Source organism: Oryza glaberrima, chromosome 8, assembly GCF_000147395.1.
Source record: "Oryza glaberrima chromosome 8, OglaRS2, whole genome shotgun sequence".
Classification (NCBI taxonomy): domain Eukaryota; kingdom Viridiplantae; phylum Streptophyta; class Magnoliopsida; order Poales; family Poaceae; genus Oryza; species Oryza glaberrima.
Window position 1 is genome coordinate 12627721 of NC_068333.1, and position 19999 is coordinate 12647719.

At 44.9% G+C, this 19999-nt stretch overlaps 1 protein-coding gene and 1 pseudogene across 1 annotated transcript; one reads left to right on the forward strand and one right to left on the reverse strand.

The window, feature by feature from the left end:
• The first annotated feature begins 24 nt into the window (after nucleotides 1-24).
• LOC127782736 (cytochrome b561 and DOMON domain-containing protein At5g47530-like) lies at nucleotides 25-991 on the forward strand. Its single transcript, XM_052310004.1, has one exon. It carries the CDS (start codon nucleotides 114-116, stop codon nucleotides 726-728), a length of 615 nt encoding a protein of 204 aa, XP_052165964.1. The 5' UTR covers nucleotides 25-113; the 3' UTR covers nucleotides 729-991.
• A 2197-nt stretch (nucleotides 992-3188) lies between these two features.
• LOC127782867 (uncharacterized) lies at nucleotides 3189-18958 on the reverse strand (annotated as a pseudogene).
• Between the last annotated feature and the right edge of the window lie 1041 nt (nucleotides 18959-19999).

Genomic DNA, 19999 nt, shown 5'->3' on the forward strand with positions numbered 1-19999 from the left:
ACCCTACTTAAAGCAGCTCACACCTTCAGTATCAGTACACACCAATGCAACACACACTAATACACAATCAAATTAATTCCGAGTTCTAATTAACGTAGGTAAAAGGAGAAGAGATGGCTGCTTCTCGCCGCGTCGTGATCTCCCTCCTCCTCCTGGTCGCGGCCATGGCGAGCTCCTTCTCCTTCTCCCCGTGCACCGCGCAGTCGTCGTCGTCGTGCGCGAGCTACACCTTCTCCAGCAACCAGCAGTACGGCTCGTGCGCCGCCCTGCCGCGCCTGGGCGCCACGCTGCACTACAACTACACGGCGGCGGCCAGCACCGTCGCCGTCGCGTTCCGCGCGCCGCAGCCGGCGGGCGGCAAGGGGTGGGTGGCGTGGGGGATCAACCCGAGCGGCAGCGGGATGGTGGGCACCCAGGCCGTGGTGGCGTTCCGCCACTCCAACGGCAGCCTCGTCGCGTACCCGACGGTGCTCGGCAGCTACGCGCCGTCCATGGCGCCCGCGGCGGCCAAGGACCTGGCCCTCCCCGTCTCCGGCGTGTCGGCGGAGGAGAACGGCAAGGCGAAGGAGGTGGTGGTGTACGCGACGGTGGCGCTGCCGGCCGGGAAGGGGACCAAGTTCAACCACGTGTGGCAGCAGGGCAGCTCGGTGGCCGGCGACGTGCCGGCGGCGCACCCCACCTCCGGGGACAACGTCCTCTCCGTCGGCAGCATCGACTTTAGCAAGTGATCGATCGTACATATATACTGGTATATACGTACACTTGTTCGATCGTATACGTACGTACGCCCGGCTGCTTGTAATGTTGGTATACAAGTATATTCATGTACACATGTGTTAATTATTTATGCTTCTGGTAGATCGGCTCCCATTAGATGTGTGGAGTATATGTATGATGATTATGTCAGTGAGACTCCATGTATGTATTGTCTATATATATGTACAGCCGGAAAGTTTGCAATGTACTATTTCTTCCCTTGTTTGTGTTTAAACCTACATGTATATATTTATATCTATCAAAAAACTATCTAAAACTATTCTGTAATAAATATGTGCCACTTATTCACTAGGAAAAAAGCAGTGTTCACAATACGAAACAAAAGATTTCACTATTTTGGATATTTATAATAAATATCAAAGAAGCAAACGAATTCAGTAAGGCAATATGTGCCACAAAAGGACCGAGCAGAGTAACAATCCAATCCCAGTTCGGTCGGCTCGATGGATCCAGTCCCAAATATTGTGCCACCGCAGCTACCTCCTCAGGAAATATTGCTGTAAAGCAAACGCTAAACCAGTAAATTGTACAGAACGAAAAGAACGGGATAATCTTCACCTTTGCATTGCTGCTTTTTTTTTTTCAGTCCATTAAACTGAGATACCACTTCGTACATACGAGACACAATTGTTCATAAATGATGCCGCGTTTACCCTTGCAAATGGGGAAGAAAATTACACAAGACTGAGGTCCTACAGTCCTCCGAAAGACCTCGTCCCTCTACATATGACACCTGTCCACTACGAATCTCAAAGTAGGCAGCCTCTGTCTTCTTCCTTTCTCCCCAATCTCCTGTGTTCTGCCGTTCTTCCTCAACACGGCCAAGTAGAGCTTACGCACGACCAACGCACGCGGTGGCGGCCGCCGGTGTCGAGCGGCAACACTCACCCAGCCAATTGACAATTCGATGGTGACTAATGGTGAACACTTAGATTTTGCTCGTTGCTTTCAATCTCCATTACTGCTAAGTGCTAATTATTAATGGTGATTGAATTTATCCGAGCATTTGATGATTCTTTTGGACAGTGAACCTTGGAAAATCACATCGTTGACTGCTTTCTCATCAAGAGGCTTGGTGTACATCAACTCCCGAATACATATTGTGGAGCGGACCAACGGAGTTCACACGCTACAGCAAACATGATGCAAGCCGACTGGCAGCGGCAGTTGAGCATAATGTCATCGTCGCACTCTCCCGACAGTCATCCATGAGCCCGAAGCCACTCGCCGTCGCGCCCGCTTTGGTCGGGTTCGAGGGATGCCTCACCGAGCGGAGGAAGAAGAATGGGGATTAGAGGGGAGAGAGGTTGTCTCTTTGAGATTCGTAATGGACACTTGTCACGTAAGGGGACGAAGTCCTTTAGACGAGTGTAGGACTTCAGTCCTATGTAATTTTCTTCCTGCAAATGGGTTAAAAGGGGCATCTTGAGAGCACTCATTGTATCAAAATAGAAATTAAATCAGAACAACTTAAATGATTAGGAAATCCCACTATATATATATATTTTTTGAAATGCACGACGGCCTGGAATTTATAGAAGGGAAGAAATAGCAGCACAATACATAAACGTTACATACAAGCCCGAGGAGTCTATTTCACAATCCTTCGCGACGAGAAAATCTCGCGAACAGTTCCAATGCTCTCATCCTTTCTTAATCACGGCGTCTAATGACGCTAGAAAAAAATCACGTATCTAATTATTTTCACCTATTTTATTGTTTTGGTTATAACTTTTATCCTTTTTTCTGATTTCAGTTTGAATGGAATGAAAACTCTATTTTTTAAAACAATATCCATTAAACTTTCTATTTACAAATATAATTTCTATATAAAGTTTACTATATAAAGTATCTATAGATAAAGTCTATCCATATATATAAACTTTAAATACATAAAATCTATATATATAAACTTTTTATATAAAAAGATCTATAGGTGGAAAGTTTTTGCGGAAATAGTTCATATGGAAAATTTCCCGTTACAAAAAAACTATAATGGAAAAAGAAACGTGAAAAAATCGGAATGGAAAAGAAAAACAGAAAAAAAACCCTAATATCTTGGTTACGTGCAAGAGTTACAATGGAAAAACGTAAAAGAGGAAACCGATAGGATGAGAACTTATGGAAATAACGTACGAGAAAAGAAAAGAAAAAAACGCATACTGTCTCCGTCTTTAACTAACTAACTAACTAGTAATATACCCGTGCTAACGTAACGGTAATAATTTTGACTGAAACATAACGGTGATAATTGATAATGTGAAAACCAAAAGGTAATATTTAAGATTCACGAATAAAATAACGATAGAGAGATTTGTATTGTTCTCATGAATGTTATTATACTGTTAATAACTTCCCAAAGTTGGCCATGAATAGAGTTCTGCAATATTTTCATCACTGTGAGTGAAACTTTTCAAAACACAAACAATAGCTCACGGTATCTAACTTTCTATACCACATACAGATACAAATATCACCTATATGTTCTACAGGTGCTATTTTTTCAAAACATGCATCGCCTAGAAACATTCAGCAAGTTCTGCTCCTCACTGGTCACCTTCCTCCTTATAGAGCACCTCAAAAAGCCACATGAACTTCTCTATCGAACGCATATCAGGAGAAGCAACATATTGAAGACAGTGCATTCGCCTACCACGAGGCACACACTTATAAAGACATTGTCACGCCCGGAAATTCACTAATAATTTCCAAACTTATTTGTGCATAAAATCCTCGTCCAGAAATCAGCCGAGGTACACAAACTAACAATTTAATATACAAATCCATCATAATAATAACATTACATACTTACAAAAGAAAAGAAAAACAGCAGCGAAATTAACGGTCTAGTGATAGCTTCAGCTCCACTCCCACAGGCAACTCAACTGGAGTATAAGCCAAACGTCTTCTCCTTCTGGATCCTTTTTCTTCAACTGAGGTTGATTGATTATTGCAAGAATGAGCATATGACATACTCAACAAGCCACACAGCAAATATGCAAGTGCACAAGGATACCAAAGGATGGCATAATATAGTCTCATTTACGAAAGCAGCATTTAGCAAAGAGTTAAGAGTAGTAAAACAGTAGAGTAATTAATCAGAAATTTTAATCAACACTGAACAGCATACCCATGCTGCACAGGCCCAACCATCCTGAACAACCATACCCGGCTGTACAGATCTAACTCCAAACCAGGAGCTAAACAAATTATTACCAGTTATAGCATCAATAATTATTGTGAGAGGTGTGAGACTAATCACGAAAAACATTGCTCAACCCGCCCATAACCGCGGGCACGGCTATTCAAATAGTTTTACTCTGGCCAGAGGTGTACCACTGTACCTACAAGACACAGCCTCAACATCATGTCTACCATGCGTCGTGATACTGGAAAGTACCCGAATAGAGGCTGTGACAATACCCTCTGCACAACACAACTCACCACAGTGCACCATTCCTGGATCATAATCACTCCCTTATAAAACAAGGCATGGACTCCCCAGCGACCCCCGTGGGCTTATCTCCGCCACTTCTCAGTCTGGTGCTCTGCAATGAACCATGCTATACAAAAGGTAAAGCCATTGCCTACGCTGGCTTGTGATTGGCACGGTTAATGTTTCACAACAGTAGCTCGCGAACCGGTCCTTAATTGCCATGAGCACGACCATCAAAACCATGTGCTCACAACCCACCATCATCAGGTTTTAGTTGGCAAATTAATTAATTAACCAATCATGATTAACCATCATGAGCTATCATTAAGCCATCATTAAATAATAGTGAGTCATAAGTTATCCCAATAGTGTGCTAATGTTTCTAAGCATGGCTAAGCAATCATATCTAATATCTAGCTGAACCAATATATAAAGCCCAACTAGTCAAGTTATAATAACCCAAGGTATCAAGGAATAAAGTAATCAAGAACAAAAGGGCTATAACAAACAATAGGTTAATTCCACCCAATGACATTCAAAAATAAATGCAATAGTTGAATAGAAACAATAGCTTTAAACGGGATCAACATGCTCAAAGGACTTGTGTTTGGGATCTGTGTGACTTGCCTTGCAATAATCGGTCTTCAATTAGTCTTCTTGAATACTTCCGACGCACTCACGAACCTTCGCAACGACGGAAACGACAAGCTATCACACAAAACGAGGAAAAAGACTAATAAAAACCAAATAAACAATACATATAAAGTAAACAAACATGTAGATCATGATTTTAGATGAATTTAGAGACTTGAACGGCCTCATTCCGATTTCATATGAATTAGTTACAAATTTTACAAGATCAAATTCCAATTAAACCTATTAAAGAAAAGACTATTCCAAATTAATTAAATAATTTACAAATGATTTATAACTGAGATAAAAGATTAAAACAACCTCCGGAAAAGATTAGATTATAGTTGGTAGATGACATATATTAAAAAGAAATAATATGCCACTGAAAAGAGAGAACGGATTTATATCAATTTTGGACGGCTAAGATTAATCTTGACCGAGAGTTGACCAAGATAGGATGGCTTAGATTGATCTGGCAAGCGAGCCTCACGAGATATCGACTCAATGAGTCAATTCTACGTGACACGGGATCACCCAAATGATCAACCGAAACCGGCGAACGGAACCGGCGGCTCTGAACGGCTCTAAACTAAAGGAGGACTCAACACGGACGAACGGACGAAGCACGGGGAACACCTCGTTCGAACGAACGAGCGAACGACTCAACAACGACCGCGGCTAAACCGGTGGGCTAGACACGATTCACGGTAAAGCCCCGGTACGGCAAACGATAGGCCGGTAGGAATTTAGGGATGCACCTACAGCTAGACAACTTGACTACCGAGCAAAGGCTAAAGCGGCGGCTAGGTTTAAGCGGCACAGCGGCGGCTAAGCGGCTAGCGCAGCGGCGACGCTAGGGCAACAGCTAAGCGTGGCACGGCGGCGGCTACTCGACGACAAAAACGAGAGATTAAAAACTAAACCGAGGGAACACGGATAGAAGTTTCACCGAACCAAAGCGATCGGAGAGGGAGAGATGACGATGGCTACCCGGCGGCAACACACGGAGACGACTACTACGCTAGACAGACAGCGGATTAGGTTATATCGGATTAAGGCCCTAGGGAAAACTTCACAGGTGAACGGCATAGGAGCGCGGTTGCCGGCGAACAACGGCACAATAATGCAAACAGAGGGCACCGGGAGGTAGAGAAGGCGACGGCGATTCTTACCAACACTTACGCAACGACGGACAGCGACGGAAGATGGCCGGCGACGAGCTTCGAAGGGCGGCGAGGTACTGTCCACGAAGGCGACGACTTTCCGGCGATGTGCGGCGACAACGGAGGGGTGGACGGTCTTCACCTCGCAGCTGCGAACCCAAAGGAGGCGACGACGGGATGAGCAGCAGGGCCTCGCCGGAGATCAAAACATGGCAACGGTTCGGCCTTCACGGTGACGGCGACTTCCGGCGGGGTTCGGCGCAAAAGAACGGGTGGCCGGGGTAGAGCTCGACTTTGCGGAGCCGATGCAGGTGACGGCGCTGATCGGTGACGGCCGGGGCGACGGCGAATGGCGGCTGGAGCGGCGGCCGGAGGTGGAGAGAGAGGGAGAGCGGGGGGAGAGCGTTTCCGGCGACGGCGGCGGACGGGACTTGAGGGGATGGGTAGAGGACGACTAGGGGGTCCTTTATATAGCCATGGGAGCTCGGGTCCGGGCCCAAATCGACGGGAAAAACTCGGGAAAGTTTATTTTTGCCGGAAAAAGGAAAGATTTGATCCGCGAAATTGGAAAGAATTTCCATAGAAAAGTTTAGGGATTTCTTGGGGAAAAGGAAGAGGAGATTGAGAGGATTCCATTCCCGCAACTAATTTGGAAAAAAGAGCAACGGAGAGGTTGGATTTGGAAAGAGGAGGCGGCGGCAGTGCACGAGCACGGCTGGCTCGGCTCTGTCTGGAGGAGGAAGATGGAGTACTCTAGCGCCAGGGAGGTAAAACAGACTTTGGCTGGGCTGAGAGGAAGGGAGAGAGGAGAGGAGGGAATGGGCTGGATTCGGCCCAGGCTGAGGAGGAGGATTTTTATTACTTTTCAAATAAATTAACCAAAGAGATGATCTTTCAATTGTTAAAAATACTTTCAATGCTTAAATAATTCCAAGAAAAATCTTGAACATACTTGGACACTCAAAGTATTTAATATAATAATATCTAGATCATTTAATGATTAATTTATTATTTAAATAATTGCTAAACTGTTCTTTGTATTATTAACATTAGGAATTGAGCTCCGAAAATTCCGAGAAAATTTCAGAGAGTATAATTAATCATGGAGAATTTAATACAAATTAAATCCATCCATGCTTTAAATTAAGGAAATTTTATTTCCCACATTTAACTTCACTTGTAAATTAATGAACATTTAATATAAATTCTATTAATAATTTATTAAATAATTTATAAATCCTAAAACAAAAATCAGGATGTGACACATATTCATCACTTAGCATTAGTAATTTAACTCCCAAAATATTTGGCAAAACATCCCGGTTTCTACTAAGGCAAAAATATGTAGCAAAGCAAATATATAGGCATTAAGCATTTAATAGCAAATGATAATAAATTATTTATTTGAACTGAAAGCGCTAGGCTTTTACATGGCTGCAATTTTGTTCATGTAAATGAGTTGAAAAAGGTAAAATGAACATGAATACTATGTTAAATCTGCAGATAAACTTTTCGGATCATGGAAATGCATTTGTCAAATTTCTTATGTTCAGATCAAATTTCATTGTACGCTGCGAATACACAGGACGCATAAATCATCAATATTGCACGGCACCAACAGCTAGGCACCACGGAAAGCAGTCCAAAAAAACCATAGGATGCATGCGACATTTCAGGAAAATTAAGAACGATATGATGTGGTTCAGGAGAAGGAGAAGGAGAATAATTCTCACTCATATTCTTGTAAACTATTTAATTCTGATATATAAGAAAAAATACTGAAGGAACATAAAGAGAATAAAATCCAGTATCAACAAACACTTTTGAAAGTGCAGTGTGACAGTAGAATTATTCTGTTTGACCTTTTTTCAGTGAATAGTTTCAGCATATTTGGTTCAGTTTTAAATGAACAACAATAGTCAGGAAACCTATTCATCTAGATCATAGCATTTTATAAACCTGCTGCGATCTCTCTAGAATCTCCCATCCAAGAAACTCTAAGCAATTAAACGTTCCCCTTCCCCGCCACTCACCAGCGATTCTCAGCCTAGCTTCTCCTGCGGTTGTAGAAGACAATCCAACGCATAAACACACACGAAAGGAACAAACAGCACCTAAGAATTCCAGATATACAGAACAGGTTGCATGTAATAACGTCGAGCACGCAACAAATTCTCCACAAATTGGATCAAGAAAGAGAGTAGGGAAAATAATGGAAAGGACTGGACCTACGCACTCGGCGGGGGGAGCAGATCCATCTCCCACCGCCTGACGCCCTCCGCTATCGAGAGGATCCAAACTTGCACGGTTGGAGGGGCTGCGTAGCAAGACCGAGGACGGCATTTGGGCACGAGGAAGACGATCTGTCCTACTAAAAAAGGAATATTTGGTTGAGATTGGCTTTGTTAGAAATGAAAAGACAAATAAGATAGGCAAGATGATCTTGATTTTAGCTGCTAGAATTAAGGCCATGTAATAGCAAATAGAAGAATTTCGAAAAATTAAATGATTTTCCCATTCAATCTAACAGTGTTTTGACTTTGTGATTCCTTCATATGGAATGGCAGCCAATTTGTAACAAAGGCAGAAACTGGGACTATCAGATCGTAAAAAATTTCTAAACAAGTGCATAATCTCGGAAGTGAAGCCTAACCTATTTTCCTTAACAGCTAAACACATTTGAAACAAAGGCAGAATGTTAGCAGCTCTCCTTCCTAACTAGTTTCCAACTCGCTTTCCCTCAAGAACTCACAAGAACAGATAGGTTTTCGACTCGATCCGACAGGATCGAGCGCTGCCGCCGCCAAGCCGCCTCCAAGTTCTTCGATAGATAGCAATATGTTCTTACAGAGTTAATACTTATACTCTCTCTCTCACTCAGAGTTCTTCCCCTATTACAAGAAAGGAATTACACGGCCCAGGTTGGCCCATAATAGCGGGAGTTGGTAGTCTTGGTCCTGCTTGATCTCCTTGCCGGCCCAGGACCGCAGCCGCGCTCCTCTTCATTTGCTGCTAAGTCTGGATTGCATTCTTGTGTCGGCTGCTCCTGTACTTGATCCGGCACGCTCTTAACAAGCCCCTCTTCTTTAGAACTGGCTTGCCCCCAAGCCAGTACAAAAGGGAAATGGCGCTTGAGATCGTCCTTGTCCTCCCATGTAGCAGAATCTGCATTAGAATCAGACCAAACAACAAGGACTTGGGGAATAATGCGATTACCCTTCTTAACATGATGAGAGTCCAGTATCTGTAAAGGAAATGATACTGAAGTCAATGAGTGTGGTAGCTCAGCTTCAGCAGAGTGTTTGAATCCATGAGCAAGCTTCAACTGGGAGACATGGAATATGGGATGGATAGAATTCTCGGCTGGAAGCAGTAATTTATAAGCCACAGTACCAATTCTGGCCAGTATAGGGAAGGGACCATAATACTTGAAAGATAGCTTATGGCACGCTCTGTTAGAAACAGACTTCTGCACATAAGGTTGGAGCTTCAAGAAAACCAGATCACCCACTGAGAATTCCCTGAAGCTTCTATTTTTGTCAGCTTGTAGTTTCATGCGTTGCTGCACCCTATTGAGATGTTGCTGCAATAATTCAGTCATAAGTCTCCTTTCCTGAAGCCAAGTGTGTAGATCAGGAATGGCACAGCTGTCCAAGGTGATGCCTAACTGAGAAGGAGGATGCCCATATAGTACTTCAAATGGTGATTTCTCTAGAGCCGAATGGAAACATGTATTATACCAATACTCAGCAAGATGCAACCATTTAGACCATTGAGAAGGAGTGGCATGAGTAAAACAACGGAGGAACATTTCGAGGCATTGATTAACTCTCTCTGTTTGGCCATCTGACTGTGGATGGTAAGCAGTACTCAGGTGAAGGGTGGTACCAGACTTTTGGAACAAATGCTCCCATAGCTTACTTGTGAAGATTTTATCCCTGTCAGAAACTAAGGCCCTTGGCATACCGTGAAGCTTGTAAACATTCTGCATATATGCTACTGCCACATCGAAAGCTGAAAATGGGTGAGACAAAGGTATAAAGTGGGCATAGCGGGAGAACTTGTCAACTATGACCAAAATGCAGTTAAACTGTCTGGACTTAGGTAATCCTTCAATAAAATCCAGTGTTACCACATGCCAAGCGCCTTCAGGAATTGGAAGGGGTTGGAGTAACCCAGGGAACTTGGCACGATCAGGTTTGGCCTGCTGACAAATAGAACAATTATGTACCCATTGGTAAATCATTTTCTTCATATGTGGCCAAGCAAATAGAGCTTTAACCCTTTGGTAGGTGATTGGAAAACCTGAATGACCACCCATTGGACTGGAATGTATGTTATTCAGCAGTTGCTGTTGAATGGAAGTATTATTGCCTACCCATATCCTTCCCTTAAACTTCAGTACTCCTTGAGACAACTGAAACTGATTCCTAGCATTTGGGTCCAAAGAGACTTCAGTTAAAAGTTTCTTAGAGTATTCATCAGAGTAGTAGCCCTGAACGACTGCATCCAGCCAGGTAGGAGTGCATTCAGATAGAGCTAAACAGGCGTTGTCATTATCTTCATACTTCCTAGAAAGAGCATCTGCAGCTGCATTATGTGCTCCCTTCCTATAAGCAATTCTGTACTGTAAGCCCAATAACTTAGTAAAAGCCTTGTGCTGCCATGGTGTGTGTAACCTTTGATCAGTAATGTGCATAAGGCTATGGTGATCAGTTAAAATCAAGAATTCCCCATGCTGCAAATAAGATCTCCATTGATCAACAGCAAGTAATATGGCCAAGTATTCTTTCTCATAGGTCGACAAGCCTCTAGTTTTAGGTCCCAGAGCCCTACTCACGAAGGCTACTGGATGCCCTTCTTGTGACAGTACTGCCCCCAATACCTGTATCACTGGCATCAGTTTCTATGGTAAAAGTCTTGGAGAAATTTGGAAGAGCTAGGACTGGGGCTGACACTAGAGCAGACTTAAGAGTTTGGAAAGCAGATACGGTTGCACTGGTCCACACAAATGGAGTGTCCTTTCTAAGTAATTGAGTAAGAGGTTTGCTGATGACACCAAAATTCTTAACAAATTTCCTATAATATCCAGCAAGACCTAAGAAACCCCTGAGTTTCTTGACTGTGGTGGGAGTCTTCCAATTGACAACACCAGCAATTTTAGAAGGATCAGTGGAAACACCTGTAGACCCCCGTTTTTATAACAGGAATCAATCGTATAAACAGTACCATTTCCCTGGATCAAGTAGTCTGGTACACACGAACTCATGGCTGAAATATCAAGTGCACATACACGAGAGTCTAATATGAATTATTACATCATAAGCCCGCAGGCACAGTCTTAAATCATCGGACCAAGCGGTCCGGAATACATTCCAAAAACAGAAGTAGGTAAGGCGGCGGAGTTAAGGCAGCGGTACGCCATTGCCACAGGCAACGACCGTAACTAAGACCTACTGAGCGCCATCGTCTTCATCTCCCTCCTGGTAGTAGGCATAGGGATCCTCCGAAGCTTCATCTCCCGCTTCTGATTAATTTTATATTTGCAAGGGTGAGTACCAACCGTACTCAGCAAGCCACCACAGCAATAATGCACATGACAGGGGTATTCAAAGGATGGCTATGGTTCTTTTGCGCAAAGCAAGTTTTGTAATTCTTTTCACAAGCCTAAGACCTAGCACAGACTGATCAAATTTTAGTACCAGTGTTCATATTAAACAATGACGGTTCTGTCCACCATCCATTGTGATCCCAAGGATAGCTTCCCGCCATTGAGTCGTCATGGTTTTCTGAGGACGTCCACATTCCCGCCTCTCAGGAAGTGGCTCCATCAGCATAGAAATCATCATGCAATATCCCATCCCACACAATTAAGAATTTAGAGTCTAGCCAAGTGTAATACATGTCCCGGTGCTCGATAACCGCGAGCACGGCTATTCGAATAGATTTGGTTTACTCACACTGCAGTGGATGTACACTTTACCCGCACTCCGCGACTGCCCAACACATGAGCCTCGTCCCAACACATGAGACGCGTCACGGCAAAGCTTTTCGATAACCTCGCATTGGCAGTACCCGCTCCATGAACTTTAGTCCTCATGCACTCTAGGCGTCATACGTTTCTAGCAGTGAGAGGAGTTCTGGCGTTCCCGGGAAGGGAAAAACACACACTCCTACGTTGCTTCTTGTCGTTGAACCCAGTCCATCATGATTGTTCTCTTATGGGTATCCTCATGTTGTATTGCCAAGCCAGCCTCTGACCATCCGGAACAGGCATCCGCCATCCACCTGGCCATCCGTACCGGGCATCCGCCAGCAGACTGCTTGCCGCATCACACACCTAAAAGAAGACCACTACGCATGGATACTGCCTCCGCTCAGCCATCTACTCCGCTAGGTCTATACCCATACGAGAAGTGCGGTTGTATGGGGGTCGTTTCATGCTTAGCTTCATGGCTCGGTCCTTAACTGACCAGGGACAGCACTAGCCTTTTCCGGACACCACCCAAATCCTCCAGCCGCCCCAGTCGAAAACAGTTGTTTAGTTTTTATTTCTCCTTTCACAAATCATGTCATCAACATCATGGCAATGTAGCGCTCATGTCTCCACATGCCGCATCTCAATTACCTTCCCAAAGGTAATTGCCCAAGCACATAACATTTGATAAATATGAGTATGCATGATTCTAAAATAGCATTTCTAAGCAATTGTCATAATTGACTAGGGACTCATACGTAAACATGGTTACAAGGATTTTAAGGGTAAACAATAATCAAGGCATGGCATAATCACAAGTAGGATGTTTATCATTGCATGCAATTTTATTTGTAAACAAAATAATTTCGCAATTGGGATCAACATGTTCAAAGAATAGTGATGACTTGCCTTGCTCAAAGTCTTGCGGGTCTTGGCCTTCACTTGGATCCACAACTCCCTCGGGCTCTATAGTTACGTGCGAAAATTGATTTGAATTCGGTTAGAATTCAAATAAAAATCCAAATAAATCCAAATGGAAGTCGAACGCGTAAGTCGATTCTTTTATATTAACTTTACTATTCGCGAACTAAGGCAAACCCAATTTCGATTTTTATATCCTAAACTATTTTGCGGGTATAAATATTTTGTTATCATAAGTTTTTAATTTAATCTACCCAAGCATTATATCCATTGAATAGGTTGGAAATTTCTATCGCAAGCTAAATATCGGACGGAATCCTAAAATTATAATATTATACGATTTAATTTTAGTCTAGGACTAAACGATTAAATATAATATACGACTGAAATTCCTAGTGATTAAATCCGAATTTATACCGTGAGTCGATTAGTTCTAGAGATTATTCAAAAATAATCTATAATAGTCTATAAAAATTCATCTATTTGCTTAGTTATTAATTACATCTAAATTACTACCGCGAATTGATTTCTTATAGAAATTACCAAGAATAATCCATATTTTATATCAAATTTCACAATCCTACGACTATAACTAATCTATAACTAAATTCTAATTATTTTAGATTTTCTAAACTTCCCTAATCTCCCTCTAATTTCCTATTTATTTCCTTTTCTTTTTCTCCCTTTTTTTTCTTTTTCTTTCCTTTCTTTTTCTTTTCTTTTTCTCTTCTCCTCTCTTTTCCTTCCTTCTTCCTCTCTCTTCTCTCTTTTCTTTTCTTCTTCCTCCTCCCGGCTCCTCCCTACCTCTCTCTCTCTCGGCTCCCTCTCTCCCTACCCGAGCGGCGACGGCGGTGGACGCGAAGGGGGAAAGGCGGCTCACCGGCAGTGGCAGCGACGATGACGACGGCGGCGGCGACGCGGACGACGGTGGCGCGGGCGGCGCGGTGGCTCAAAGCGGTGGCGCAGCGGCCTAATGCGGCGGCGCGGTGGCGTGGCGACGGCGGCGTGTGGAGGAGGGGAAGAGGGAGAGGAAGAGGGAATGGAGTGGGGGAGAATGGAGAGGGAGGGGGGGTATTTGTAGAGATGGGAGGAGGAGAGGGGGAGGGCGGCGGATTATGGCGACGCGACGGGCGGCGCGCGGCGCGGCAGGCGGCGATGGCGACGCGACGGGCGGCGCGCGGCGCGGCAGGCGGCGATGGCGACGGGCGGGTGGCGCGGCGCGGGACGCGAGGCGGCGATGCGACGGGCGAGCGGCGCGGCAGGGTGCGGGGCGCGAGGCGACGACGCGACGGCCGAGCGACGCGTGCGCGCGGGGCGCAAGGCGGCGATGGCGATGGGCGGGTGCTGCGGCGCGGGATGGCGACGGCGAAAGGACGATGGCGCGGCGACGGGACGAGCGCGCGGCGCGGCGACGGGATGGGCGCGCGGCGGCAGGCGGGCGCGCAGCGCGGGGCGCGAGGCGGAGGTACGGGGCGCAAGGCCGACGGCGACGCGACGGCGAAGATAGCGACGGCGGCGCGGCGGGCGAGCGGCGCGCGGGCGGGCGGCGCGCGGGCGAGCGGCGCGCGGGCGGGCGGCGCGCGGGCGGGCGGCGCGCGGCGAGCGGCGCGCGCGGCAGGGGAGGGGGGCGGGGCTAGGGGGACCGTGTCGAGCACCTGGAGTGCAATGAACAGTGACTTTTCTATTTTATCCTAATTTTAGCCCATTTTCTATTTAAATATAGCCCTATAAATTCCAATTTTAGCATAATTGGAGTTTACTCCATATTTGTGTTATCCTAATTAAAAATTTACCCTAATTTAATATCACCCATATTTCATTTATATAATTTATTTGAATTTTTAATTAGGGTTAATTCTTATTTCATCGTACCAAAATTTGATTATTGCTAATATGGTCGCGACAATATTTTATTTGTTTCCAATCTCACCTCGACCTTATTTTAAATCATATTCTAGTCATTTATTTTACTTATTTAATTTTGGGTTTTATTCCTAATCAATTGTTCTTTATTTGCGATTTATGAACTCCGAAATCCGAATCCAACAAAATAGTCGAACAAAATCGGCATGATGCAATTTATTTAAAAAGTTTTTTGAAAATCCATATTTTTAGTGTTTTGATTTCATCGGTCGAATTTTCAGGGTGTTACAACACCCTGCTCAACAATGATATGGCCTAGATATGACAACTGTTTTTGAGCAAAAGAACACTTGCTAAGCTTAACCTTCCATTGATGGTCAAGCAGCAGTTGTAAAATTTGCTGTAGGTGTTGTGCATGCGACTCTAAGGTTGGACTGTACACAAGAATGTCATCAAAGAAGACAAGTGCAAACTTCCTCAAGACAGAGGCTAAAGTGTCATTCATAGCTTTTTGAAAAGTAGCCGGTGCCCCTGTCAACCCAAAGGACATAACTCTATATTCATAGTGTCCAGAATGGGTTTGAAAAGCTGTTTTATGTTCCTCCCCTGGTTGAAGTCTAATCTGATGGTAACCAGCCCTCAAGTCCAGCTTGCTGAAATAGACTGCCCCAGAAAGTTCATCCAAAAACTCATCAATCATAGGCAATGGATATTTTCCTTTAATAGTGATTGCATTGAGATGCTTGTAATCTATACACAGCCTCCATGTTCCATTCTTCTTTTTAACTAGCAAAGCTGGAGATGAAAATGCACTGTTACTAGTTTGAATAACTCCACTGTGCAGCATCTCAGCAACTTGCCTTTCAATCTCATCTTTCAATACAGGAGTATGCCTATAAGGCCTCAAGTTAACTGGTTTGGCCCCTTCTAGTAGAGGAATTTTATGATCACAATTCCTCTTAGGTGGCAATCCACTTGGTTCTTGGAAGACTTCTTGGAATTGAGACAGAACTTGCTGGATTACTGAAGGAGTTGCAGAATCTATAGGTTATTCTGCCTTTTGTAAGTGTATTAGGTGCATCACAGACTTAGACCTTAACAGACCCTTCACTTGTATAGGGCAAATAATTGAGCACTGATCTGTCTGCGGTAGGATGCCTTGAATTCTCACCACTTCTCCAGTTTTGACAAATTCCAACCATTTCTAGGACCAATCAATGTGCATAGGACTAAACTTTTCCAACCAATCCATACCCAATATAGCATCATAACCACCCAACTGTAAAACTTTGAAGTTGGTTCTGTAATGATTGCCTTGCATCCACCAATCACAGTTAGGTATCTCCATTGAGCACAGCAGCAGTCCACCATCAGCTACCTTAATTTGTACGGGTTGATCCAAGTTCCTTAGACCCTGAAGTCGGCTGGAAATATGTTCTCCAAGGAAAGAATGAGTACTGCCACTATCCAACAGCATCAGCAATTCAACCCCCTGAATCCAACCTCTAAGTCTTATAGATCTAGGTGATTCAACTCCAGCAACAGCATGACTGGAAATTGCCATTAATGAATTCTCAGCTTCAGCTACAATGTCATCACCACATGGGTCCTCATTAACTTGCAGTGCCTCAAGCAATTCCTCCATGACATGCAACTGTATAGTAGGAGAACACTTGTGATCTCTACTCCACCTTTCTCCACAAGTAAAACAAAGTCCCTTAGACCTTCTGTAACTCCTTAGAGCAGAAATACCATCATTCCTCAATACAGTTTTGGCAGGGTCACTGATCTTCTTTTCATCAATTTGTACAGGCTTAACTAGTGGTGTTGGTAAAGGCATAGGAGCAGCAGATTTGTAACTGGGCCTCTGATTACTGGTGAATTCAGTTCGTGGAGAACCAAATTGCCTGACCCTAGCCATGGCCTCCTCCTGCAAGAGAGCCAGAGCACAAGCAGTATCCAAATCTTGTGGCCTCTGAACCATAATTACAGTACGAATTGCATCCCTTAGCCCTTCCACAAACTCTGTCATAAGCTAACATTTGGTGCATTATACTATCAAACTTCTCTACATAATCAGTAACACTACCAGTCTGCTTAATGTGGATGTATTGTCTAATAAGCTGTTGGTGCCTATCCCTAGTGAATTTAGCACAGACCTTATCACACAATTCACTCCAAGTAACTCCTATCAGTTGAGACCTAACTGACTGAAGCCAAAAGGGAGCATTCCCAATGAAATTAAGAGTGGTTATCCTAACCCAATGAGAGGGATTGACACCATAGGTATCAAAATAAGCCTCACAGTTCTCCCTCCACATTTGTGGGTTGTCCCCATCAAACTGTGGGCATGTCATAGGTGGTAGGCTACCATTAGCAGTGATGGTGCAACCAGACATAGCATTGTGCATAGAAGTGTCATGGAAGTAAGGAGCAGGGGAAGTAGAAGGGAACAAGTTGTTACCATTGGCCGGGGGTGGTGTGGGGGTCACGTCCCCAAACACCTCCTCCCATGGTAAAGTAGCATCGTGGGCGCCAAATTGGCCATGTTGATTCGCTCCCAGCTCCGGCTTAGCAGTCTTTCGGATTTGATCCAGCTGCTGCTGTATTCCTCCCACAGCAGATGCGAGATCGCCCATCTTCTTTTCCACAGTTGGTCGCCAAGAATCCATCACCGTCTTGAGAGTGCTCATGTCCGCCCTGGAATTCTTCTCTAGATCCGCCAACTTTTGATCGGTATCCGTAATCTTCTTGAGGATCAGATCCAACTTGGACTCGTTCTCCATGATTTTCAATGTTTGCTTCGTCTGGTACCTTGGCTTTTCCAGCGTGACTGAAAATTACTCACCCCTAGTTCCGAATCCAGCAAACCGAGGGAGGCAAATTTCCTTTTCGCGGATCTCAGCAAAGCTGAATCCAATCCCCCCAACGGAATTTTACTGCCGGATCAAGAACGGGATAAGAGATGAGTGGCTCTGATACCAGTTTTTGTTAGCAGCTCTCCTTCCTAACTAGTTTCCAACTCGCTTTCCCTCAAGAACTCACAAGAACAGATAGGTTTTCGACTCGATCCGACAGGATCGAGCGCCGCCACCGCCAAGCCGCCTCCAAGTTCGTCGATAGATAGCAATATGTTCTTACAGAGTTAATACTTATACTCTCTCTCTCTCTCTCACTCAGAGTTCTTCCCCTATTACAAGAAAGGAATTACACGGCCCAGGTTGGCCCATAATAGCGGAGTTGGTAGTCTTGGTCCTGCTTGATCTCCTTACCAGCCCAGGACCGCAGCTGCGCTCCTCTTCATTTGCTGATGAGTCTGGATTGCATTCTTGTGTCGGCTGCTCTTGTACTTGATCCGGCACGCTCTTAACACAGAAGCTGAGACACCTGAACAGAACAATTTGTTAAGCTATTTCTAAATCTAGCAAATCAAATCAAAACCTTGGAGCTGCATTAGTTTGACTACAAATAAGTGTGCAGATCGATGCGTGAGACCTTGGGGTGCAGCGGCGATCGAACCTGAAATCTACTTCTCTTTTTTTTTTCTGCAATGTGCCCCTGTGCCGGTATGAAGTATGAACACATGTGTGCCGACGTTCACCTATACAGCTCCAGCGATCATGTGCCATCATTTTTATTGACGGAAGAGTAGAAAAAAAATCTAATACCATGGGAGATTGATTTATTGCAAGGAGCAGGGTAATCTGGAGATGGCAAATCACAATAGAAAATAATTAAACTTACCAGTCATGACCGGCTGAATTTCCAGCCACTATAGGAGCATCTCCAAACCTCCAATTCAGATATTTTGGCTATGATTATAGGTCTCGAGCAAGCAAACTGATATTGCAATAATTTTAGCTTCATGGAAAAAAAATTGGGGACAGATCAGTAGCATGCTAAATATGCCATCAATAAAAAAGTTACTTAACAGGATTTACAAAATCATCAGAGAGCCATGATGTGACTCTATCCCTCCTAAGGTTGTGCTCCTGCAGAACAAAAAAGAGGCAATAAGCAAGTTTCACCAGCAAAATGTGTGAAACGAATAATAACTCATTATACAGATTTCAATTGGCAACTAAACATTGAAGTTTCCGGGATATAATTTAGGGGAAAACTTACTGCCATCATATGGGAATTTACCTGTGCAATATGCCAGTTAGCGAGCCACAGCTTCTGGCCCATTCCCGCTCAACTCTATGATCTTACTGCATGCACCAAAACAGAGCAAAAATCGAGTCAAACCAAGAGCACATAGCATCAAAAGCCCCAGCCACTCAAAGCCTCAACAGAAGGGATGAACTGATGCAAGGAATCAAGTTCAGGGACGTACTCCCTCTCCTCAAGAGCAATCTCATGAGGAGATCGAGATTAACAGAGAGAGATGGGATCTTGCCTTGACCAGCTGCGCGATTCCCTCCTTGCCCGCATCCGCCGCACACACCGGTCCACCATGGTCCATGGGTGTACCTCCTAATTATAGCCCCGCCCTTGGATATCGATCTCATGCCGTTCGCAGCCATCCTCCCAGTGCAGCGGCGGCGGCGGCCTCCGCCTCCACCGCTGGCAGTGCCAGGATGGCGACCTGGTGGGGAGCAAAGACGGCGGCCTCCATGGTGGCTCGTCTCAATGGAGGAGGTGTGGTGGCATTCGTAACCCGTAGTGCCGAGGACGGGGAAGGGTTTGGGGATTTGGAGCGGCGGCGCAGCGGAGATAGGCGAGGGGTAGGGGCATGCCGGCGGCGGGGCAGGGTTTGGTGTTTGGGTGCGGCGGCGATTAGCGAGGGGCAAGAATCGCGGCGGCGATGGGTGAGGGGAACGAGCGAGAATAGCGGTGCGCGAGAGAGAAGGGCGCGTGTGAGAACAGGAGTTACGAGAGAGAGAGAGAGAGAGAGAGAGAGAGAGAAGGCGCGTCCGCGCGTGGGCGTGGCCGCATGGGGAAGGAGTGCGGAGGGGAGGGGGTCTCATCTGGCACGTTCGATCACAGTTAGATGAATATGAGCCATTGGATTTGATGAATATGAGCCATTGGATTTGATGAAAGAGTAATGTAGGTGTAAGAGTGAGTTGGTGAATTATAGGGTAGATTCGCGAGATACATTAGCGGCGAACGTTTGCTAACTAGACTTTCCTTACACAAGGCCCGCCCCCTCCCCCCAAAACTTTTTTGACGGCAATCATTTTGCCAGTTAACTAAGGGGCTGTTTTGATGGGACTAAAAGTTTTA

Bases quoted from the DNA above. Each gene is read 5' to 3' on its own strand.
- LOC127782736 (XM_052310004.1), top strand. From the start codon at position 114: ATGGCTGCTTCTCGCCGCGTCGTGATCTCCCTCCTCCTCCTGGTCGCG.